The 21299-nt window shown below is 35.9% G+C and overlaps 1 protein-coding gene across 1 annotated transcript in view; it reads left to right on the top strand.

Annotated features, from left to right (window-relative positions):
- The window catches only part of ADAM10 (ADAM metallopeptidase domain 10), a 144598-nt gene that overhangs the window by 60966 nt on the left and 62333 nt on the right, over positions 1-21299 (top strand). Inside the window, exons 3-4 of the mRNA XM_010836817.1 lie at positions 2780-2898; positions 5276-5434. Of these exons, the coding sequence (XP_010835119.1) occupies positions 2780-2898; positions 5276-5434 (278 nt within the window). The remainder of the gene's footprint in view (positions 1-2779; positions 2899-5275; positions 5435-21299) is intronic.

Here is a 21299-nt window from a genome sequence, read left to right as displayed (position 1 = left end):
CTGTGGCCACTGCTGAGTTTTCCAAATAGGCTGGCATATTGAGTGCAGCACTTTCACAGCATCATCTTTTAGGATTTGAAATAGCTCAACTGGAATTCCATCACCTCCACTAGCTTTGTTCATAGTGATGCTTCCTAAGGCCCACTTGACTTAGCATTCCAGGATGTCTGGCCTTAGGTGAATGATCACACCATTGTGATTATCTGGGTCATTAAGATCGTTTTTGTATAGTTGCTCTGTGTATTCTTGCCACCTCTTAATATCTTCTGCTTCTGTTAGGCCCATGCTGTCTCTGTCCTTTATTGTATAGTTTTATCATTTCAAGTATATAGTTTAAGTTTTGATTAATGTATGTACTTGTGAACCACCATTTAAACCAAGGTGTAGAACATTTCCATCAGAGCAAAAAAGTTCCTTCATTCCCATTTGCTCTTAGTCTCTCTCCATCCCAGGTAATCACTGATCTGCTTTCTGACACTATAGATTTTCCCTGTTAAATTACATGTATATGGAATTATACTATGTGCAGTCTTTTGTGTTATAAAAGTACCTATTTTTAGGAATTTAATCATTTTATTAAATATATAATGCTGATATGCAGGTGACACAACCTTGTATATCTCAGATATGCAGATGACACCAGCCTTATGGCAGAAAGTAAATAAGAATTAAAGAACCTGTTGATGAAAGTGAAAGATGAGAGTGAAAAAGTTGGCTTAAAGCTCAACATTCAAGAAATGAAGATCATGGCATCCAGTCCCGTCACTTCATGGCAAATAGATGGGGACACAATGGAAACAGTGACAGACTTTATTTTTGGGGGCTCCAAAATGACTGCAGATGGTGACTGCAGCCATGAAATTAAAAGATGCTTCCTCCTTGGAAGCAAATCTATCACCAACCTAGACAGCATATTAAAAAGCAGAGACATTGCTGACAAAGGTCTGTATAGTTCAAAGCTATGGTTTTTCCAGCAGTCGTGTTTGGATGTGAGAGTTTGGACCATAAAGAAAGCTGAGTGCTGAAGAATTGATGCTTTTGAAATGTGTTGTTGGAGAAGACTCTTGAGAGTCCCTTGGACCGCAAGGAGATCCAACCAGTTTCTTCGTAAAGGGAATCAGTCTTGAATATTCATTGGAAGGACTGATGCTGAAGCTGAAACTCCAATACTTTGGCCACCTGATGGGAAGAACTGACTCACTGGAAAAAGACCTGATGCTAGGAAAGATTGAAGGCAGGAGGAGAAGGGAATGGCAGAGGATGAGATGGTTGGATGGCATCACCAACTCGATGGACATGGGTCTGAGGAAGCTCCAGGAGTTGATGATGGACAGGGAAGCCTGGTGTGCTGCAGTCCATGGGGTTGCAGAGAGTCAGACATGACTAAACAACTGAACTGAACTGACTCATTTTATTGTTGAATAGTTTGCTACTATATGAATAAGCCACAACCTTTTCTCTCTCTACTTGCTGATTGACATTAAGGTTATTTCCAGGTTTTGGCTATTTTGAATAAAACTGCTTTGGACATTTGTGTCCAGTTGTTTGTGTGGACATATATTTTATATTTTCATTTCTCTTGGTGTAGAATTCTGGGTCATAGGGTTTTTGCATGTTTAACTTTATAAATAACAGCCAATTTTCCAAACTGTTCCATTTTTTACCTTCAGCAGCAGTGTGTCACAGTTCAAATTATTTCTTGTCCTATAACATTTGGAGGTTGGCTAATTAAAAACTTTGGTTCATATTCATTAAGTAGAAATTATGTTATATGCACACTTTTATGGCAGTTGTGAAAATTGATTAGTTAGTTGATTATGAAAGTTATGGCAGTTGATTTAGTTCTAAGAGTTTACTAGTGATAGCTAATTTGTTATCCTTTACATCTCCTTTGTGCCAAGTACCGTGTTAATGAGTTTATTTTTTCATAGATTATAATCCCTAGTCCTTAAAATGGTTCCAGAGAACAGAATGTGTTATCTTTATTTAGTGGATAGAAATACTGGACTAGTAAATTTAGGTTTAAGATTTTGATTCTGAATTTGATTCTAAAACCTGAGATTTCTTTACTTAATTTTATTTTAGTATTTTGGTCTTTTCTTTTATAGAGGACAGTTAGAATGAGTATGATTTCAGCTATCATGGTTCTTTGTGTTGGAGTCTCCAAACTGAACTGAGAAAGGTCTAAAAAGAACTAAAAGAAGTTGCCCCAGGGAAAAATAAAGGATTTGAAACGTTTTCTGTGTGTGTGTGTATGTATGTATGTATGTGTGTGTGTCTCTTTCTGTATGTGTCTGTAGGAAAGAGCATGCATACTTAACTTTTCTGAGAGGAGATGTTAAATATCTAATTAGATGACACTTTCGTATGTATTATCTGAATTGTGGATAAGAGGAGAAAATGGCAAAGCTGTGGAATTACTAGAGAGGAAAGACAGGTAGTGGTGAATAACAGTAATTGAGTCAAGAAGCTTCTTTTTATCTTCAATCATCTTAGCTGCCCTCAGAATGATCTTGTTTCACTATGTAGGAATCAGCCTATAGGCATTTATTTTTTAATATATTCCTAGATGATTACTGATTATTTATTTGTATGTGAGTTTTATCAGTGTTAGGTTAATTTTAGATCAGAATTTTAATAAGAAAATTGGTCAGTTATTTCCCAAATAGACAAGTTTTGTGGAACAGTCCATTTTGCAGATTTTCTTTATTTAAAAAAATAATTGTTTAAATTTGGATCCTTTTAATTTCATTTTTTTCCTTTTCCACCCTCTCTGCAGACATTTCAACCTTCGAATGAAGAGGGATACTTCCCTTTTCAGTGAGGAGTTTAGGGTGGAAACATCAAATGCAGTACTGGATTATGATACTTCTCATATTTACACTGGACATATTTATGGTAAGTTGAACCTTAAAAGAACTCTGATTTTTTTCTACACAAGGAAATTCATGTTGTTTGAAGTGTAGGCAAATATTTCAGAAAGATGGTATAAATCCTGGGCAGATTTGACTGTATCATGAAGAACAGTGGTCTTTGAAGGATGAAGTAATTCTTGGATCAATTTTTACATATGTTTAGTATCGAATTATGTAGTATCTGGCTTTTATTTTATTTTTATTGACAGCAGACATAGTGTATTTATTTTTTTATTTTGGTTTTTTTTTGTAATAAATTTTATTTATTTATTTTTTTAATTTTATTTTTTTTTTAACTTTACAATATTGTATTAGTTTTGCCAAATATCGAAATGAATCTGCCACAGGTATACCTGTATTCCCCATCCTGAACCCTCCTCCCTCCTCCCTCCCCATACCCTCCCTCTGGGTTGTCCCAGTGCACCAGCCCCAAGCATCCAGTATCATGAACCTGGACGTGTCTGGCTTTTAAAAGGTATGAAGTTTTGATTCTCTCATTACTTCCAAACTGCTACATATTTTTAAAAATTTTAATGATTTATATAATTTTTCTGATTTTCCAAGAAAGAAATTAACAGTAACTTAACTGTGTTTTATAAGAGAAGAAGTCTACAATGAAACTGTAAAATGATCTTAGCAGCCAAAAATAATGTGCAAAGTCTTTCATAGGAAAGTCCTCTGAAGGCCTTCTGTCCTCAGAATCTATTTGCTTTTTGTTCACAATTCTAACAACTTTCTCTTACTACACCAGATTTAAAAAGATATTAGGGAGATGAGGGCACAGTTACTAGTTCAATGGAAAACTACATTTATCAGCTTAGTAATGAAGGAAGAACAGAACAATTTATGGAAGTTGTAAAAAAGCTAAAAAATCAATGTCTTCTGGAGGAATTATGGACAAAATATCATGGAATTATAACTCTGTACGTTAGTAAATACTCAAGATGATCCTCATTATTAAGAATTATTAAAGTTAACTGAAAGTTAAATTTCATTTCTACACAGTAGAGAGATTTTCCCTCAAATCTTAACTTGAAAAATTAAACACTTTGAGAAAGGTTTCTTTCTTTTTTTTTTTTATAAGGGTAAATGAGGTTTTTTTGTACTTAAAATTTCTCATTTGTAGATTGGGCACAGTTAATAACTTTAAAGGTTTTTTTACTGTTATAATTGTGTAATGGAAAAGTAAAGTGTTTTTCCATTGATCAAGATTTCTAATGTTACAGTTTTTTAAATTATTTTCTTGATAGTTTATCTTGCTGGATAAGTAACTTAGTAGTCCCCCCCCCCTCCGCCCACCACCTTTATTTTGCTAGGTGATAGTTGAGAAGCGTATGACAAAATGAGTTTATAGATAAACATCGTATCATTTCAAATGCAAATGTCTTGGACTCAGCTTCAGTCTATGATTAAAGTCAACTAATTAGTGCTAATCTACAGCTTAGAAATTCGGGGAAAAAAAAAACCCTGATGTTGAGAATTTTTTTTTTTTAGTTGTGTTTGTGTATATTCATAATAACTTTTAATTGTTAGTATCTGAGAAAGTTATAATACATTATGGTGAATAAAAGAGAAAGTCATACAAAGTCAGAAAATAAAAGCTAGACCTCAGCTTTTAGTAAGAAAATTTTAAATGGTAAATTAAACTTTATAGATCCCTCCTACTTCCCACCTCTTATCATTTGATGTTTTGTGACTGTATTAAAAACCAAAACTACTTTTTTTTATTATTTTCTTTCCCTAAAGAAGTATCATTGATGAGACACTCACAAACTTCCAGTATCTTAAAAAGAATTAGTGGTATACTTCTAAAATATTTAACACTCTTCTATTTTGAAAATGTATTTCTAAAACCCAGTTATGCTAAGGAAGCCAAGACGCATGCAGAATACATTAAGTGGGAAAGGACTTTTTTTTTAATGACAATTAGAGCAGAAATTCAAAATATACTTTAATGTCTTTATTTTGAAAGTATGTATTTTATACTTGTAGTTTAAACAAAGAGCTGTTAAATGTATGAATTTTAACAAAGAGCTGCTTGTCTCTTTCAGAGTTCATTTAGCAGCCATTTATTCGATGACTATTGCATACATGCCAGGCTCTGAGCTAGGTGCTGGGAATTTGATTGTCGGCAAGACAGATGTTCCATATTTCATTGTTTATATATATGTATAAAATATATATTTACTAAGTTCTAGTTGTTCACATTTAGGTTGATATATTTCATGTGAAAATTAATTTCTCTGGTAAATTTGTATTTAGGTTTTTTTCAATACATAAGAATGGCTTTTTAAAGGAGAATAAACTTAACATTCATGTGCAATTTGAGTTTGTTAAGAGTTTGTTGCTTTCATTAATAGGTGAAGAAGGAAGTTTTAGCCATGGGTCTGTTATTGATGGAAGATTTGAAGGATTCATTCAGACTCATGGTGGCACATTTTATGTTGAACCAGCAGAGAGATATATTAAAGACCGAACTCTGCCATTTCACTCTGTCATTTATCATGAAGATGATATTAGTAAGTACTTAATTTTGCAAAAGCATATAAATAGTTGAAACTATGTGGAGACAAATGAAATCTGAGCTATTTTCTTTCCTAAGCTATTAATCAGGATAGAAAATAGGTTCACAACCAAAATCTCAATTAAATGATAGATTTATATAGTGAGACAATATCATTGTCAGTCTGTGCCTCTACTTTGTTGACATGATACAACCAATTGTATTTGAACTATGAGTCAACCAACTCTGATTGAACTGGAAATTCTATATTCTGATGTTATCTAGTCATTTAATGCTGTAACACCTGTATGCGTGTGCGTGTGTATGGCCTACCGAAGCACCATCTTCTTATGTAAATTTCAGTGTGGATATTTGCATAACATTTAAAGAATTAGATGTTTTTGTAATTTCTAAGCCTTTTGAATATTTTTGAGATCTTGAAATGATAACTTGACTTCCACTGGGTAAGACTTCAGATTTATTGTTACAGATTTTATTCTTGACCATAGTCTTTATATGATAGTAATTTGTTGGTAGAGTTCTTTTTCTGTGTTTTAAGAGAGTAGAAAATGTATTTAGACTTGACTTTTTCATTCTAATATTGTCTGTATATCCATAATCATTAAATCATAAGAATGCTGAAATGAAATGACCCAGAAATACATTCCTCTAATTCACATGCCTCTGGAATACTCATATTTTATTTTTGACTGTAATAAGACTAGTATCTCAGTTTTTGCCTATTTCCCTTATTTGTCAGATTCCAAGCTTCATTTTCCTTTATGCATATAGAAATTTGTTGTCAGTAATTTTGTTCTCACCCCTGGTAATGTACGGGAAAGTCTTAATCATGTTGACTTTTTGCTCTATCAGCTTTGACAGTTTCTATACTGAAGTCTGTCATCTCTAATGCTCAATTACTATAGAAATTAAGCACACTTGCTCTAGATGGAACATATTCATGGTTTTACTACTACCTGATAAATCATAAATTTGTTGTTAATGCTGCTTATCCACTTTTTTGCTCATCCCTATTTGATTTCTGTTCCAATTTCCCTTCTTGATATTTCAGATTCTCCTTAAACTCCAGTCTACAGTCTTCCTTCACAAGCTGGAGTATGGATTCCTTTACCTTCCTTTCTTTTTGCCAAAAGGATCATCATCTACGTGATTTATATGATACTTTGTAATTCCTTAGTAATTTAATTGTTTTGCAGGTTTACTTCCCCTGTCAGGGTATGTAAGTTCTTCAGCTATACTTTCTGTTTTTTTTTTTCCTCCTTTAACATTTCACATGTCGTTTATATCTGGAGCACTTTTCTTCACTGATACTTAATAAAGTCCTGCAACATTTTCCCTAGAAAGTTTTCTCAAAATCAAACAAGACCTTTGGGGAAATAAAGGAGAGGGAGAGAGTGATTGACACATTTTGAATTCATGGTTTCTCATATTGTAATCAAGCAGTTCTTTGCCTTCTGTTTCCTGTAAGTATCCTCTACCGTGTTTGTTTTGCCTTTTATGTGTGTACTGCTTGTATGTAGCTTAAGCATGTCCTGCTCTTTTTTCAGAATTCTGTTTCTTCTTTATCATATAATTGCATTTTTTCCACTTTGCATCTTTTAGTAATTTTCAGATATCTCCCTTTATTTCAACCTTTCTTTTTCCCCAAAGGTTATGAGTCAGCTTGGAGAATTGGTGGCAGTGGATGCAACTTAGTGTTCAGTTCCTTTTGGCATTTAACTTTACCATTGATTTCAGTGCTTAATTCTCAATTGTCTTAGTAAATATATATCATGGTAAGGCGATCTTTTCACATTCTGGTTATTATTATATACCAGTAGTGGTATTAGAGCTTAAAAATAGTAATATTTAGAGTGATTTTGTTTGTAACTTTCTCTGGTAAATAGAAATGTTGTGATGTGAAGATGACAATATGGGAAGCATTGCCTTAAACAGAATTTTTAATGCTTGCAGATTTAAACTGTTACTTTCAAAAAACTACTTGAAAATCTGTCAAGTTAGCTATGAAAGGAAAGCATACACTTGTTAACTTTTTAGTTAAATAGTTGCTCTAAGTCTAGATTCTAGACCAAGGTCGATAGACTGTAAAAGGTTCAGATATTAAATATTTTGTCTTTATTGGCCATGTTAGTTCTATTCCAATGAATTCTGCCATTGTAGTATGAAAGCAGAGTAGAAAATATGTGAATGAATGAGAATGACTGTGTTCCAATAAAACTTTAGTTATTGACACTTAAATTTGAATTTCATGAAATTTTACATGACACAAAATATTATTCTTTTAATTTTTCCCCACCGTTTGGAAATGTAAACTCCATCTTTAGCTTTCATGCCAAACAAAAGAGCTCATTTATCTAGTAGGCTTTTGTTTGCCTACCCCTGTTCTAGAGGATGGCTAGATAAATTTACTTTTTCTTTAAGTTAAAATATAGTTGACATACAGCATTATATTAGCTTTAGGTATACAACATAATGATTTGATATTTAAATATACTATGAAATGATCACCATGATAAGCTAGTAACATCGGTCACTATACACAATTATTACAGTATTATTGACTATATTCTCTATGCTATGTATTACTTTCTTATGACTTCCTTATTTTATGACTGGACGTTTGAGCCTCTTAATCTCCTTGATCTATTCACCCAGTCTCCTACTCCTCTTCCCTCTGACAACCACTAGCTTGTTCTCTGTGTCTATGAGTCTGTTTTTGTTTTGTTTTTTTTCATTCATTTGTTTTGTTTTTTTTTTTAGTTTCCATGTGTAAGTGAAATCACATGATATTTGTCTAGATTAAATTTACTTTTACTTGGCCCTTTAACCTCTCAGTGTAGAATACCTAAGGTTCTAATAGTAGTAGAAGTACAAGTAGTTACTGTTCTTTAATGTATACCCAGCACCATATGAAGTTCTTTGCCTGCTTTATTTTAAATCTTCACAATAACCCGATGAGGTATATAGGCACACATGTTATCTCTACTTTACAGATGAGGAAACCGAGCATAGAAAATTTTATGTTGCTTGATTGTGGATGTTGTGTTCTTATCCCTGTGTCTTCTGCTTCATTCTTGTAAATGAAGCTGTAAATTCTCACTGTCCTTATTCCAAGGATTTCTGGGTCTTTTCTGAAATCTGTAAGCCTCCTTGAAATCACATATTTGCATTTATTGCTGTTTAGAGCCAAATTCAGAGAAGGTGATGGCACCCTACTCCAGTACTCTTGCCTGGAAAATCCCATGGACAGAGGAGCCTGGTGGGCTGCAGTCCATGGGGTCGCTAAGAGTCGGACACGACTGAGCGACTTGACTTTCACTTTTCATTTTCATGCATTGGAGAAGGAAATGGCAACCCACTCCAGTGTTCTTGCCTGGAGAATCCCAGGGACGGGGTAGCCTGGTGGGCTGCTGTCTATGGGGTCGCACAGAGTCGGACACGACTGAAGTGACTTAGCAGCAGCAGCAGCAGAGCCAAATTCTTTCCTTATCGTATTTAGCAGTGGATGTTTTATTTCACAACTAATTAAAAGGGAGACCATGTCCCTTTATTATTTAATAATAATGTTATTTTCATATAATTTACTTAAGAGCTAGTAGTTTATTTTTACGACTAAAGTACTATGTGATTGTATAGGTCATTGTCTATAGGCTTGAGTGAATTTGGTGTCCTTATATGTATTACTTTCAGCAGAAGCAAATTACAGGGGAGGCATGCCAGCTTTGGATAGGAATCCTGACGAGAATTTGGCTACCTTCCTCTTAACACTGTTCTTGCAGCTCTAGGCCTGAATGTATGAAACTACCATGGAATATAATACTGCTGTTCTGGAGAACCTTAGGGAATGGCTTCTGAGGCCATTCCTGTGTATAGGAACACTGAGCCAGTTTTCAGTGAAAGTACTTAATAACTTGTAGATGCTTTGATATAATTTACTTAAGTGCCAATAATTTGACATGAAGGTGATAACTACATATAGTTACCAGCTTAAAATTAGCACTTGTTCAATTCTGTGCTTAGGTGGTTAAAAAGCACTCTTCTAGGACATAGAAGTGTGAACAGTTATGACAGGGTAAGAATACAATTTAGTTTTCTACCTCTTGGACCAGTTTATTTCAAAGAAACTGGAAAAAACATTGTCCCATAAACTATACTATCAGATCAGATGAGATCAGTCGCTCAGTCGTGTCTGACTCATTGTGACCCCATGAATCGCAGCACGCCAGGCCTCCCTGTCCATCACCAACTCCCAGAGTTCACTCAGACTCACGTCCATCGAGTCAGTGACGCCATCCAGCCATCTCATCTTCTGTCGTCCCCTCTCCTCCTGCCCCCAATCCCTCCCAGCATCAGAGTCTTTTCCAATGAGTCAACTCTTCACATGAGGTGGCCAAAGTACTGGAGTTTCAGCTTTAGCATCAGTCCTTCCAAAGAACACCCAGGACTGATCTCCTTCAGAATGAACTGGTTGGATCTCCTTGCAGTCCAAGGGACTCTCAAGAGTCTTCTCCAACACCACAGTTCAAAGGCATCAATACTATACCATAAACTATACTGCTAATCTTAATATGAATACTTTTAGGAATGTCTGTATAATTGCTTGGAATTATTTTAAATAATGATAAATAGTGGATCTTTGTACCCTTTCATGTACTACCTTTCTGGGAGGCAAAGGTCCAAGTAATTTTTCCATGCTGTACTTATAAAGAACTATTTTGCCTCTGAATTAAAGGTATTTTAAGTAAATATTTGACACTGCAGAGTAAGAGTCAAATTCTTTCACTTCAGATTATTGTCATTTGGGTGGAATAGAGAAGCCCAGAGAGCCTGCATTTGCTGTGCCTCATATAGAAGCAGGATGCTTTTACTCTCAGCCTGTGTGCTAGCTGGAACTGTACTAGTAGCTTCATTATCTTGGGTTTCAATGAGAAGACTCCTTATTTCGTGTTCTGAATAATTGAGACTGATAAATTTTACTTAGTCATTTCAAGATGAATGACTCCTTCACGTAGAAGTCTCTATTTGTGAAATGTAAGGATACTGGTTTTAATTAACCTTAAAAAAGCAATTTGTTCCATACTGTGCTTTGGAAGTTGTGGACATAAATGAGTTTTCTCATAGGCATTAAGACTTTCAACTCTTTTTGTGTTACTGTTAGTGAGAAGAAGGGACAAGGACTAGAAGAAAAAGAGGGAAGGAAGAATTGAATTGGAAAGTATTGATAATGACTAGCATTTTTCAAATCTGACATTATATATTGATTGATTGTGTTCATCTAGAGGTCACAGGAAATTCTGAGGATTTATCTTGAAATGTTTCTGTCTGTGCTTAAGGTCCAATCTGGAGCTTAGAAATATGCTTATGTGTATTGAAGTTGTGACAGACAGTGGTAGACACTTAGAAAGATTAAGGAATGAAGTGTTCTGATTGATAATTCAGTCGCAGAGTGGCTCAACTGTGATTGGAAGTGCCCATGACTTCAGAACTTCCATAGTCTATACAGGTTTATTGTCAGTCTGTAAACTTGTTTTACTTAGCATTGATCTTAAATATTTAGTTTTATTAAGCACAGTGATAATATTTGAAACAAATATAAAAACTTAGAGGCATTGTTGACTCTTTTTGTTTTTTTCCTGAGTTAATCTCTATGGAAATATAATTTCTTCAAAAAATCCACAGGCACAAATGAAGAAAAGTTGAGAAGGCTGTGAGAAATGATAGCTTTTTGAAAAATATTTAATTAGAAATGTGAGATATTTAATCAGGAACACATTTAAGGGGTTTGATTCTCTTTGCAGAATTTGGAGAAAATAAGCCCAGCACTTTCATATTATTCAATCAGTTTATTTTATGTATGTAAATAAGATTCAAGTTAAAGACATTTTAAATCAAGACATTTTATGATTGGTTAGCATGTATATTTGTATATATATTTATTTAAAAACATAAATAGAAAATATGTTAGCTGCATAATGATCATTTCAGAAACATGGATTATTTAAAAATAAAAAAGCTCTTATATTATAAAACAGCTTTAAAACTCACCTTAGAAAGTAAAATTATATTTGGAAATTTTGTTCTTTTTCTTCTGAGAAATATTACCTCATGATTTTGTTTTGCAGTGTTTTGTTATAGTTTTACATAAAGATTGAATAAAAAATTTAATTCATTGTACACCTGAATATTACGTTAAGGATGCAGTTTGAATATGTTCTCACTATACTGTTAAGTTACAGCTTTTGAGAGTTTGGAAAAAGTTTGTAGATATTTGATAGTAAGAAGAATAAAAGTTTTAAATTAAGACTTCATAAGCATGTGTGTTTAAAAAATCAGGATTTTCTTTTGGGGGACATTGTTTCTTCTTCATACCTCAATCAGCAAGCTGTTCATGAAAAAGAGTTTTTTGGAATAGACTGGAAGATTGATGTATTGATAGTTCTGAATTTAATGGAATTCTGTAATTTTAGTACTGTTGCAAAAGGCACGAGAATTACTTCTAAACTCTTTAAGTTTGAAGATGATGGAAACTGAAGTCTGTGTGCATGTAGGTGCATGCTCCGGAGAAGGCGATGGCACCCGACTCCAGTACTCTTGCCTGGAAAATCCCATGGACGGAGGAGCCTGGTAGGCTGCAGTCCATGGGGTTGCGAAGAGTCAGACACGACTGAGCGACTTGACTTTCACTTTTCATTTTCATGCATTGGAGAAGGAAATGGCAACCCACTCCAGTGTTCTTGCCTGGAAAATCCCAGGGACGGGGGAGCCTGGTGGGCTGCTGTCTATGGGGTCGCACAGAGTCGGACACGACTGAAGTGACTTAGCGGTAACGGCACTAGGTGCATGCTCAGGTGTGTTTAATCCTTTGTGACCCTGTGGACTGTAGCCCACCAGGCTCCTCTGTTCATGGAATTTTCCAGGCAAGAATATTGGAGTAGGTTGCCATTTCCTTCTCCAGGGGTTCTTCCCAACCCAGGGATCAAACCCACATCTCTTGCATCTCCTGCATTGGCAGGTGGGTTCTTTACCACTGTGTCACCTTGGAAGCCCAAAACTGAAGCCTAAAGAGTCTTATTAAACAGCTTGGGCAAGATATTTTCATGGCAAGGATCCATGTATCCTGACTTCCTCCAGTACATTATTAGTTACATTGTAAGTTAGGAGAGACTTGTTTAAAGGGGCTAAAGTCAAAGGACTTTGACAGTAAAGACAATTATTGTGAGGATTAAAAAGATTTCAAAAGCAGAGACATTACTTTGCCAACAAAGGTCCATCTAGTCAAGGCTATGGTTTTTCCATTAGTCATGTATGGATGTGAGAGTTGGACTGTGAAGAAAACTGAATGCTGAAGAATTGATGCTTTTGAACTGTGGTGTTGGAGAAGACTCTTGAGAGTCTCTTGGACTGCAAGGAGATCCAACCAGTCCATTCTGAAGGAGATCAGCCCTGGGATTTCTTTGGAAGGAATGATGCTAAAGCTGAAACTCCAGTACTTTGGCCACCTCATGTGAAGAGTTGACTTATTGGAAAAGACTCTGATGCTGGGAGGGATTGAGGGCAGGAGGAGAAGGGGACGACAGAGAGTGAGATGGCTGGATGGCATCACCAACTCGATGGACGTGAGTTTGAGTGAACTCCAGGAGTTGGTAATGGACAGGGAGGCCTGGTGTACTGCAGTTCATGGGGTCACAAAGAGTCGGACATGACTGAGTGACTGAACTGAACTGAAGGCTTTATTTTTGGTATCATTGATTTTGCAGAATTGTGGCTATGTTTGCTACTGGAAAATAGAGTAAATTTACATTTCAGGTTCAACTTTTATGAGTGATGATTTATAGAAAAACTAATTGAAGTATCATTAAAAGTGTGTATATGTTTATATTTCACATCTCTTCTAGCACAATTCACTGCTTGATGTTTATGTTTAGTGACCTTGTAAGTGTGTCTAAAGACATTGGTCTAAGACTTGGGCCCTGTAAAGAACTTCTTTACATTGTGATATCATATTCATTATAAAATGTAAAAATTCTGTTCATGGTTTATAAATTTGGAGATTAGATATCTTGGTAAGCAATCTTGTATCTTATATTTATATTCAAATATTAGACTAGGAATTCATTAATGTGGATTTTACTGCTTTCAGCAACTGTAGAGTCTTGGATTTTGTTGGGGAAGAAAAAAATTTCCCTGTGCTCTGTTTATGTTCTTCTAGCTGATGTAAGAATTTTAAAAGAAGAAGAAGAATATCAAATTTAATTATGTACATACAAGGTCTTCATCAGGAAAATGAGACCCCAGAACAACTTAGGCAGTTGAGATTTATATGGCATTTCAGAGGTGAAGAGGCTAAGGGTTTGGTACTTAAAAGGGGAGCAAAAAAAATTACAGGAAGATGGGAGAGCAAATGTTAGGTAAACGGGTGTTTGCTGTGCCACGCAGGGACAGTGGGATCCAGAGAGGACTTTGATCTCTAGGCCCTGCTGAGTTCCTCCTGCCATACCTACTCCATATATTCTGTAGATCTCTGTGTTGATAGTGCTCTTCCTAGACCAGGCCCTTTATCTAAATTCTTTCAGGCCATTAAAGGGGAGGTAAAAAGAAAGACTTCTTGAGTATTCCTCTTTCTTAAAAATAATTGGTCTAAAATAATCTGTATGCCAAAGAGACATTTTGTAGTATGTTGTAAAACAAATGAACAGGAAATTAACAAGTGATACAGTATTAATAACTAAGTACAGATTTTCTTCAAATTTCACAAAATTTTATGCCAGCGTCCATTATGTGTTTTCATACTTTCTTCAAGACTCTGCATGGTATTTAATTGCATTGATTGGCTTCAGCTGCATGCAACAGATTCTGGTAAATTCTCTTTTCGTTTTTATTCTATAAAAATGCCATACGAACCAGCAATCCCATTGCTGGGCATACACACTGAGGAAATCAGAATTGAAAGAGACATGTGTACCTCTGTTCATCGCAGCCCTGTTTATAATAGCCAGGACATGGAAGCAACCTAGATGTCCAGCAGCAGACGAATGGATAAGAAAGCTGTGGTACATATACACAATGGAGTATTACTCAGCCATTAAAAAGAATACATTTGAATCAGTTCTAATGAGGTGGATGAAACTGGAGCCTATTATACAGACTGAAGTAAGCCAGAAAGAAAAACACCACTACAGTATACTAATGCATATATATGGAATTTAGAAAGATGGAATGATAACCCTGTATGGGAGACAACAAAAGAGACACAGATGTATAGAACAGTCTTTTGGACTCTATGGGAGAGGGAGAGGGTGGGATGATTTGGGAGAATGGCATTGAAACATGTATAATATCATATAAGAAACGAATCGCCAGTCCAGGTTCGATGAGGATACAGGATTCTTGGGGTTGGTGCATTGGGGTGACCCAGAGGGATGGTACGGGGAGGGAGGTGGGAGGGGGGGTTCAAGATGGGGAACACGTGTACTCCCGTGGCGGATTCATGTCAATGTATGGCAAAACCAATACAATATTGTAAGGTAATTAGCCTCCAATTAAAATGAATAAATTTATATTAGGATAAAAAAGACAAAAACAAGTATTTTCTAATTTTTCTTGTTATGGCTTCTTAAATACACCCATCATTTAATAGTAGAAATTTAATTTTCAAATACATGGGATTTTGTTTAAAGTATCTTGAATATTAATTTCTCATTTTGATAATAATTTCTCATTTAGATGCTTTCATCTCTGTAGTCACCCTCTGTGTTTTTTTCAGTCTAACTTTATTGAGGCTTTTGATGGCCACGTTGAAGTGCTTTCTTCATAAATGTCACATGCACTTGAAAATATGTGGGTTATTTTCATATCTTTTGATACTGATTTATAACATAATTCCATAGTGATAAGAGAAAGACTGTGTATGATTTCAATACCTTTAGACCATGAAATTTTTGCACCTTGTTTTATGTCCCTCTGTATGTTCCAGTGTCTCCTAGTTTAAAATTAATGGGAACTTGAATATAATTTGTATCCTACTGTTGTGTGAAAATTGTATAAATCTTAATTACATTGAATCGGTTGACAGAGCTTTTCAGGTTTACTATATCCTTCTACTTCTCTATATTCATTCTTTTAATTTTTTAGAGTTTGGTATTGAAATTCCAAATGAAAATCTTAGTTTCTGCACTTAAAAAATAATTGTAATATATAGTGAAACTATATGTAACTTTGTTCTGTATTTTCCAAGTCTCCTATAAATATGTTATCATACTTTCATAACTTAAGCAAATAAAAATTAAAGCTAAAAAATACCAATGAAAGACATTTTTGGGTGTCAAATTTTGCTCCCTTACAGAATCATAGATTTAAAGATGACCTTGTAGATCAACAGTTACAATTGTTTTTGAGTTTAATTCATTTACTTTAAATCACAGAAGTTAGTGAGAGACGTGGGAGAAAGCACACAAGTCACTGCGTTAGAGCACCGAGGCATGGCGCGTGTGTGAGAAGGCAGTTTGAGGGGAAAGCAGGACGATGTTGTAGAATAGCTTTGTGACCTTAGGCAGGGAAGGAACCTTCTTTTCCTGGGTCTCATTTTCTTCATGTTATAAAATGAAGGTGTTACATTGTTAACATTCCTTATTTCTTCCAAAATTTGATAATTCCAAACTACTGTTTCTCCAAAGCTGGAAATATTCTTAGCTTTTCTTATTATGCTTTTGCTGCTGCTAAGTCACTTCAGTCATGTCCAACTCTGTGCGACCCCATAGACGGCAGCCCACCAGGCTCCCCCGTCCCTGGGATCCTTCAGGCAAGAACACTGGAGTGGGTTGCCATTTCCTTCTCCGATGTATGAAAGTGAAAAGTGAAGGTGAAGTCTCTCAGTTGTGTCCGACTCTTAGTGACCCCATGGACTGCAGCCTGCAAGGCTCCTCTGCCTGTGGGATTCTCCAGGCGAGAGTACTGGAGTGGGTGCCATCGCCCTCTCTGTTCTGATTATGAAATGACTATATAAAATAGACATTTTTGCTTGTGAATTAATTAGAAGATGAAGTGTGTCAATCACCATTAGCATTTTAGTGAATAGCCTTAACCATTTAAAATTTCATTTATATATCTTATATTTGTTTCTATACCAATAAATACAGCCCTATTTTTTTTGAAGGTGAAGGTAGCCCTACCTTTTTAATGCCTTAATGCCTGCGTAGTATTTAGTTGTTTCATTGATGAATATATTATTTATCAACTCATCAACTAAATGGACAACTAGATTGTTTACTCTTTTTTTATTATTGCAGTGCACATTTTTGTGCATAATTTTTGCCCTCAGCATATTGTATATTGCCAGATGACTTTCTAAGAAAGTTGTACAGATTTATACTTTTCTACCTAGAAACTTAACATTGATGTAATAATGTGCTAATATAGTCTGTAGGCCTATTTCTCTAATTGCTCCACAAAAGTGACATTAAAAAAAACATATATATAGGATGCAGTTGAAGCTTATACGTTGTCTTTGGTTGTCTCGTCTTTCTTTAAACAATTTTATTGAGGAAAAATTGACATAAAATAAACTGTTACTATGTAAAATATACAGTTTGGTAATTTTAAACATATGTATATATCTGTGAAACTGTCACCATAATCAAGAATAGTATACATATTCATTGCCCCCAGTTGCTTCCTTCTCCTCAGCGTAGTCCTTCTTTTCTTCCCATCTCTCTTTCCTCAGGCACCAATCTGTAGGTGAGTTTGCATTATCTAGAATTTTATGTCGGAGAAGGCAATGGCGCCCCACTCCAGTACTCTTGCCTGGAAAATCCCATGGGCAGAGGAGCCTGGTGGGCTGCAGTCCATGGGGTCGCTAGGAGTCGGACATGACTGAGCGACTTCACTTTCACTTTTCACTTTGATGTATTGGAGAAGGAAATGGCAACCCACTCCAGTGTTCTTGCCTGGAGAATCCCAGGGATGGGGGAGCCTGGGGGGCTGCCGTCTATGGGGTCGCACAGTCGGATACGACTGAAGCGACTTAGCAGCAGCAGCAGCAGAATTTTATGCAATGCAATTATATGTTATATACTCCTTAAAACTGGCTTAACTTAACTCTAAAGAGGGGACATTTTGGAAATTTAAGACAAGCCTTATAGAAACAAAAGAGCAGAACAAATGCTCATGTTACTTATGTATAAATTCTCTCTTGGCCAAACCCACACTCATCCTTCAAAATATAATCCAAGTATAATGTCCTGGAAACCCTTTCTGGCCCCTTAATTCTGGGTATCCTCTCTTTACTTCAATGGATATATTGGTGAGTCCTCTGTATGTTTTGAATTCAGATCATTGGTCATATGATGACCTTTGAGAAGAGGCATGGAAGGAAAATTGCTGTTGGCTGGATGAGTAAATTAAATTCAACCATTATTTAATAAACTGTGGATGATTGCGGAGAGACTTAATGTTTAGCAAGCAGATAATTAAATGGAATTCTTGTTTACATATCTGACACCCCAGCTAGACTATAAGCTCTTTGATGGTATATATTCTTGTGTCATTTATTCTTGTGTTGCTTATGTTTGATAATAATAATTTTTCCCTCCCATTATTAGTTTTGTAAATGAATTAATAAAATTAGGAATAACACTAACATTTAATTAGGAAATTTATGTGCATACAGGCCCTAATTTTGAATGTGCCCTATTTTATAGTCAATCTGTAAAGTAGTTAGAGATATAGAACATAATGATAGACAGTGCAGGTAGAATGAAGGTTAAAAGGATGTTGTTGGAGCCAACAATTTACAGATCTTTAGTTAATTGATGACCTTTGAAAAGAGGCATGAAAATCAACTGCTGACTGAAAAATTAAATTTAACAAGTGTTTATTGATTTGGGAATATACAGGAACGATTGAGACTTCTTTTTAAACCTTCAGGAATAGTCTCAGTTTATAATTGAGAGTCACAATGTGATAAATTTTGTATCAGAAATGTCCTCAAAGCACTGGTATGCACTGGGGGACCCATAGGAATATGTAGGAAGATTCCCAGTGGAGGTGGCATTTAACTTGAACCTTGAAGATAGGGGTAGACTTTTGACTGCTGGAGATAAGAATCTGTGATAATAGGAGAAAGATAAATATTATTCTGGCTAGGACCATATTTATTTTTAGCTGCTGCAGCTCAGGAACTTCAGAAAAGAAACTAGCGTCTTTGGCCTGGAGTGACCTGTTTTCTGTGTGTAGGTTTATAGTGCCAAATCAAATAAATCGAGTTAATGGTCACTTTAAATCAGTATGATACAAGTTTTCATTCCATTTCAGTTTTAAGATTTATAGGTTTAATGATAGATTAGTTTAATAGTTAATATTGTTTGAGTGTCTAATCTGTACAAGACACTTCTAGATATGTTGGATACAGTGATGAACAAGGCAGAGTTTTTGTCCTAATGCCCTCTAGAGTCTGCTGATCAGAATAGTAGAGCAGCACATTTCCTATTGACCTGATTCCCATGACTCCCTTGGCCCCCAGCACCAGCCCATCTTAAAAACTATAGGTGGGAAGGGACATGCCTGGACCAGCTCCAAGTTTCTATTTCCTTGGAGATCAGTGTTGTGAGAGCATGTGGAAAAGGGGACTTTAGCTTACTCTCCTTCCCAGGGACATTAATACTATACCTTTCTTTTCCTGGTCTCGCCACCCTCCCCAAACAGAGACTGGTTGTGAGGGATGGGGAAAGAGGGAAAGGACCTCTGTCCACTAGAATTAGAAGGGGGAAGGATATTTGGGGGCTGCCTGACCCATTCTTCCATTCCTTCAAACTCACCATCCCTCTTTGAAAAGGGGGAAAAAAAAAAGCCTCCTCTTCTTTTTACTGTTTCAGTGAATCCTTGCTGGTTTTTGGCAGCTTTGGAAATAAATGGCATTTTCATGGGAAAGGACCTCACCAATCTACCTTTCAGATACTAGCAAAGCAAGTTTTTGTGCAGTAACTGTCTGTGGAGCCACTCTCTTTTAAATTCACTGACTAGCATAAAAGTTGGGTTATTTGATTAATTTAGTGATTCATAGTGTATTATTGATAGAGACAGAGTAAAAGGACAAATGATTAGATAGTTGATCCTGCCTAGAGGATTTTAAGTAGAAAAAAGTGAGAGAACCCTATAATTTAATGATTACTCAAGAAAGCAGGTTTGCTTAACGACAAAACCAAGCCAGCTTTCTTAGCAACAAAACCATGCAACAGAAGCATGGGACATGCCCCCAAACAGTAAAACAGTGGTAGGATGAGACCCACATATTGATTGCCCAGTGAGCTCAGTAAGTTAATGGTCCCTGGGACATGCTCTTTGTACACATAAAAAACAATTTGTGGACTTAGCTTGACCATGGAGGGATAAGAAAATTCCCCTGCCCAACCTGGAGGAGAAACTAATGATGGAAAGATGATGTTTACTCAAGAAAGACAAAGTTTTCCACCCCCCTCCACTTTTCCTGATTATGAAACTAGCCCAGTAAGTACTCGGGACGTGGCATTTCTCCCTGCCTGCTTGTAAGCCTCACAAGGGTCCTAGTCTAATAAATCACTTCTTATCTATCACTTTGCTCTTACTGAATTCTTCTCTGCACTGAGACATAAAGGACTGTGGTATACCAGAGCTCTTCTGAGGCCCTCGAAATGACACTGAACTGTTTCATTATTAGAGAAATTATACCAAGTTTTGATTGTTAGAGTTATCTATAGCTAAGCCTTTGGATTCTGCAGTAAAATTCCTAACCTGGCAGTCACATTGAGGGAGGGATGGCTTGCTGGGAGTAGCGAGGACGTTAAGTCTACTGTAGTTAGTATCTAGGGAGAAGTGGGTGTTTTATGTGTGACTCTGTTGGGGCAGATGATCTGAACTGTAAATATTTCCCCTTCCTGGAGTGGATGATTGAGAGTTAATTAGAGCTATTTCCTGCTTGAGGTGGTATCACAATATATGTATTATTTATATCTGTGCCTCCTACAACAAAGCAAAAGCAAGAGGTTGGCATGCAAAGGAACTGGAAGAAAGACCTCAGATTTAAAGCTGATCTTTGTTTTAAATAGGCTGAATATTCTACACCAATGACTCATTCTTTGTGAAAGAATATGCTGTTTGGCCTTTTCAGGGGAACTACAGTGCATCCTATGATTTAGCATCTCAATGAGGGCTTATTCATTAGTCGAACAAAGGCTTTTTCTAGAAATGGGGATTATATTGTCAGTAATTTTAGAGGGAAATGTCATTGTCCATTTTCATAGTTTATGTGGTGACCAGGGAAAATAGGCTCTTTTAGAAGTTTTTAAAGTATACGGGAAACATTTTATACTTGTTTCTTGTTTTTTCTATTGAGAGAGTATTGTGCTGACAGATTTTGAAGCATATATAATACTGTTTTGTGACTTTGGAAACTTTTTTTTTAATCCTAAATATCAGGCTTTCCAAAAGAATGTATATTTAAAATTCATGATAAAATACAATTTACAAAGAAATAAAACACTCTAGTTCTTTTAACACTCTAGTTCTAGTTCTAGTTCTTTCCCCATCACTTCATGGGAAATAGATGGGGAAACAGTGGAAACAGTGTCAGACTTTATTTTTTTGGCCTCCAAAATCACTGCAGATTGTGACTGCAGCCATGAAATTAAAAGACGCTTACTCCTTGGAAGGAAAGTTATGACCAACCTAGATAGCATATTCAAAAGCAGAGACATTCCTTTGCCAACAAAGGTTCGTCTAGTCAAGGCTATGGTTTTTCCTGTGGTCATGTATGGATGTGAGAGTTGGACTGTGAAGAAGGCTGAGTGCCGAAGAATTGATGCTTTTGAACTGTGGTGTTGGAGAAGACT

The sequence above is a fragment of the Bison bison genome, unplaced genomic scaffold (genome assembly GCF_000754665.1).
Source record: "Bison bison bison isolate TAMUID 2011002044 unplaced genomic scaffold, Bison_UMD1.0 scf7180017864066, whole genome shotgun sequence".
NCBI lineage: Eukaryota > Metazoa > Chordata > Mammalia > Artiodactyla > Bovidae > Bison > Bison bison.
This window is presented reverse-complemented; position numbering and strand designations above follow the sequence as displayed.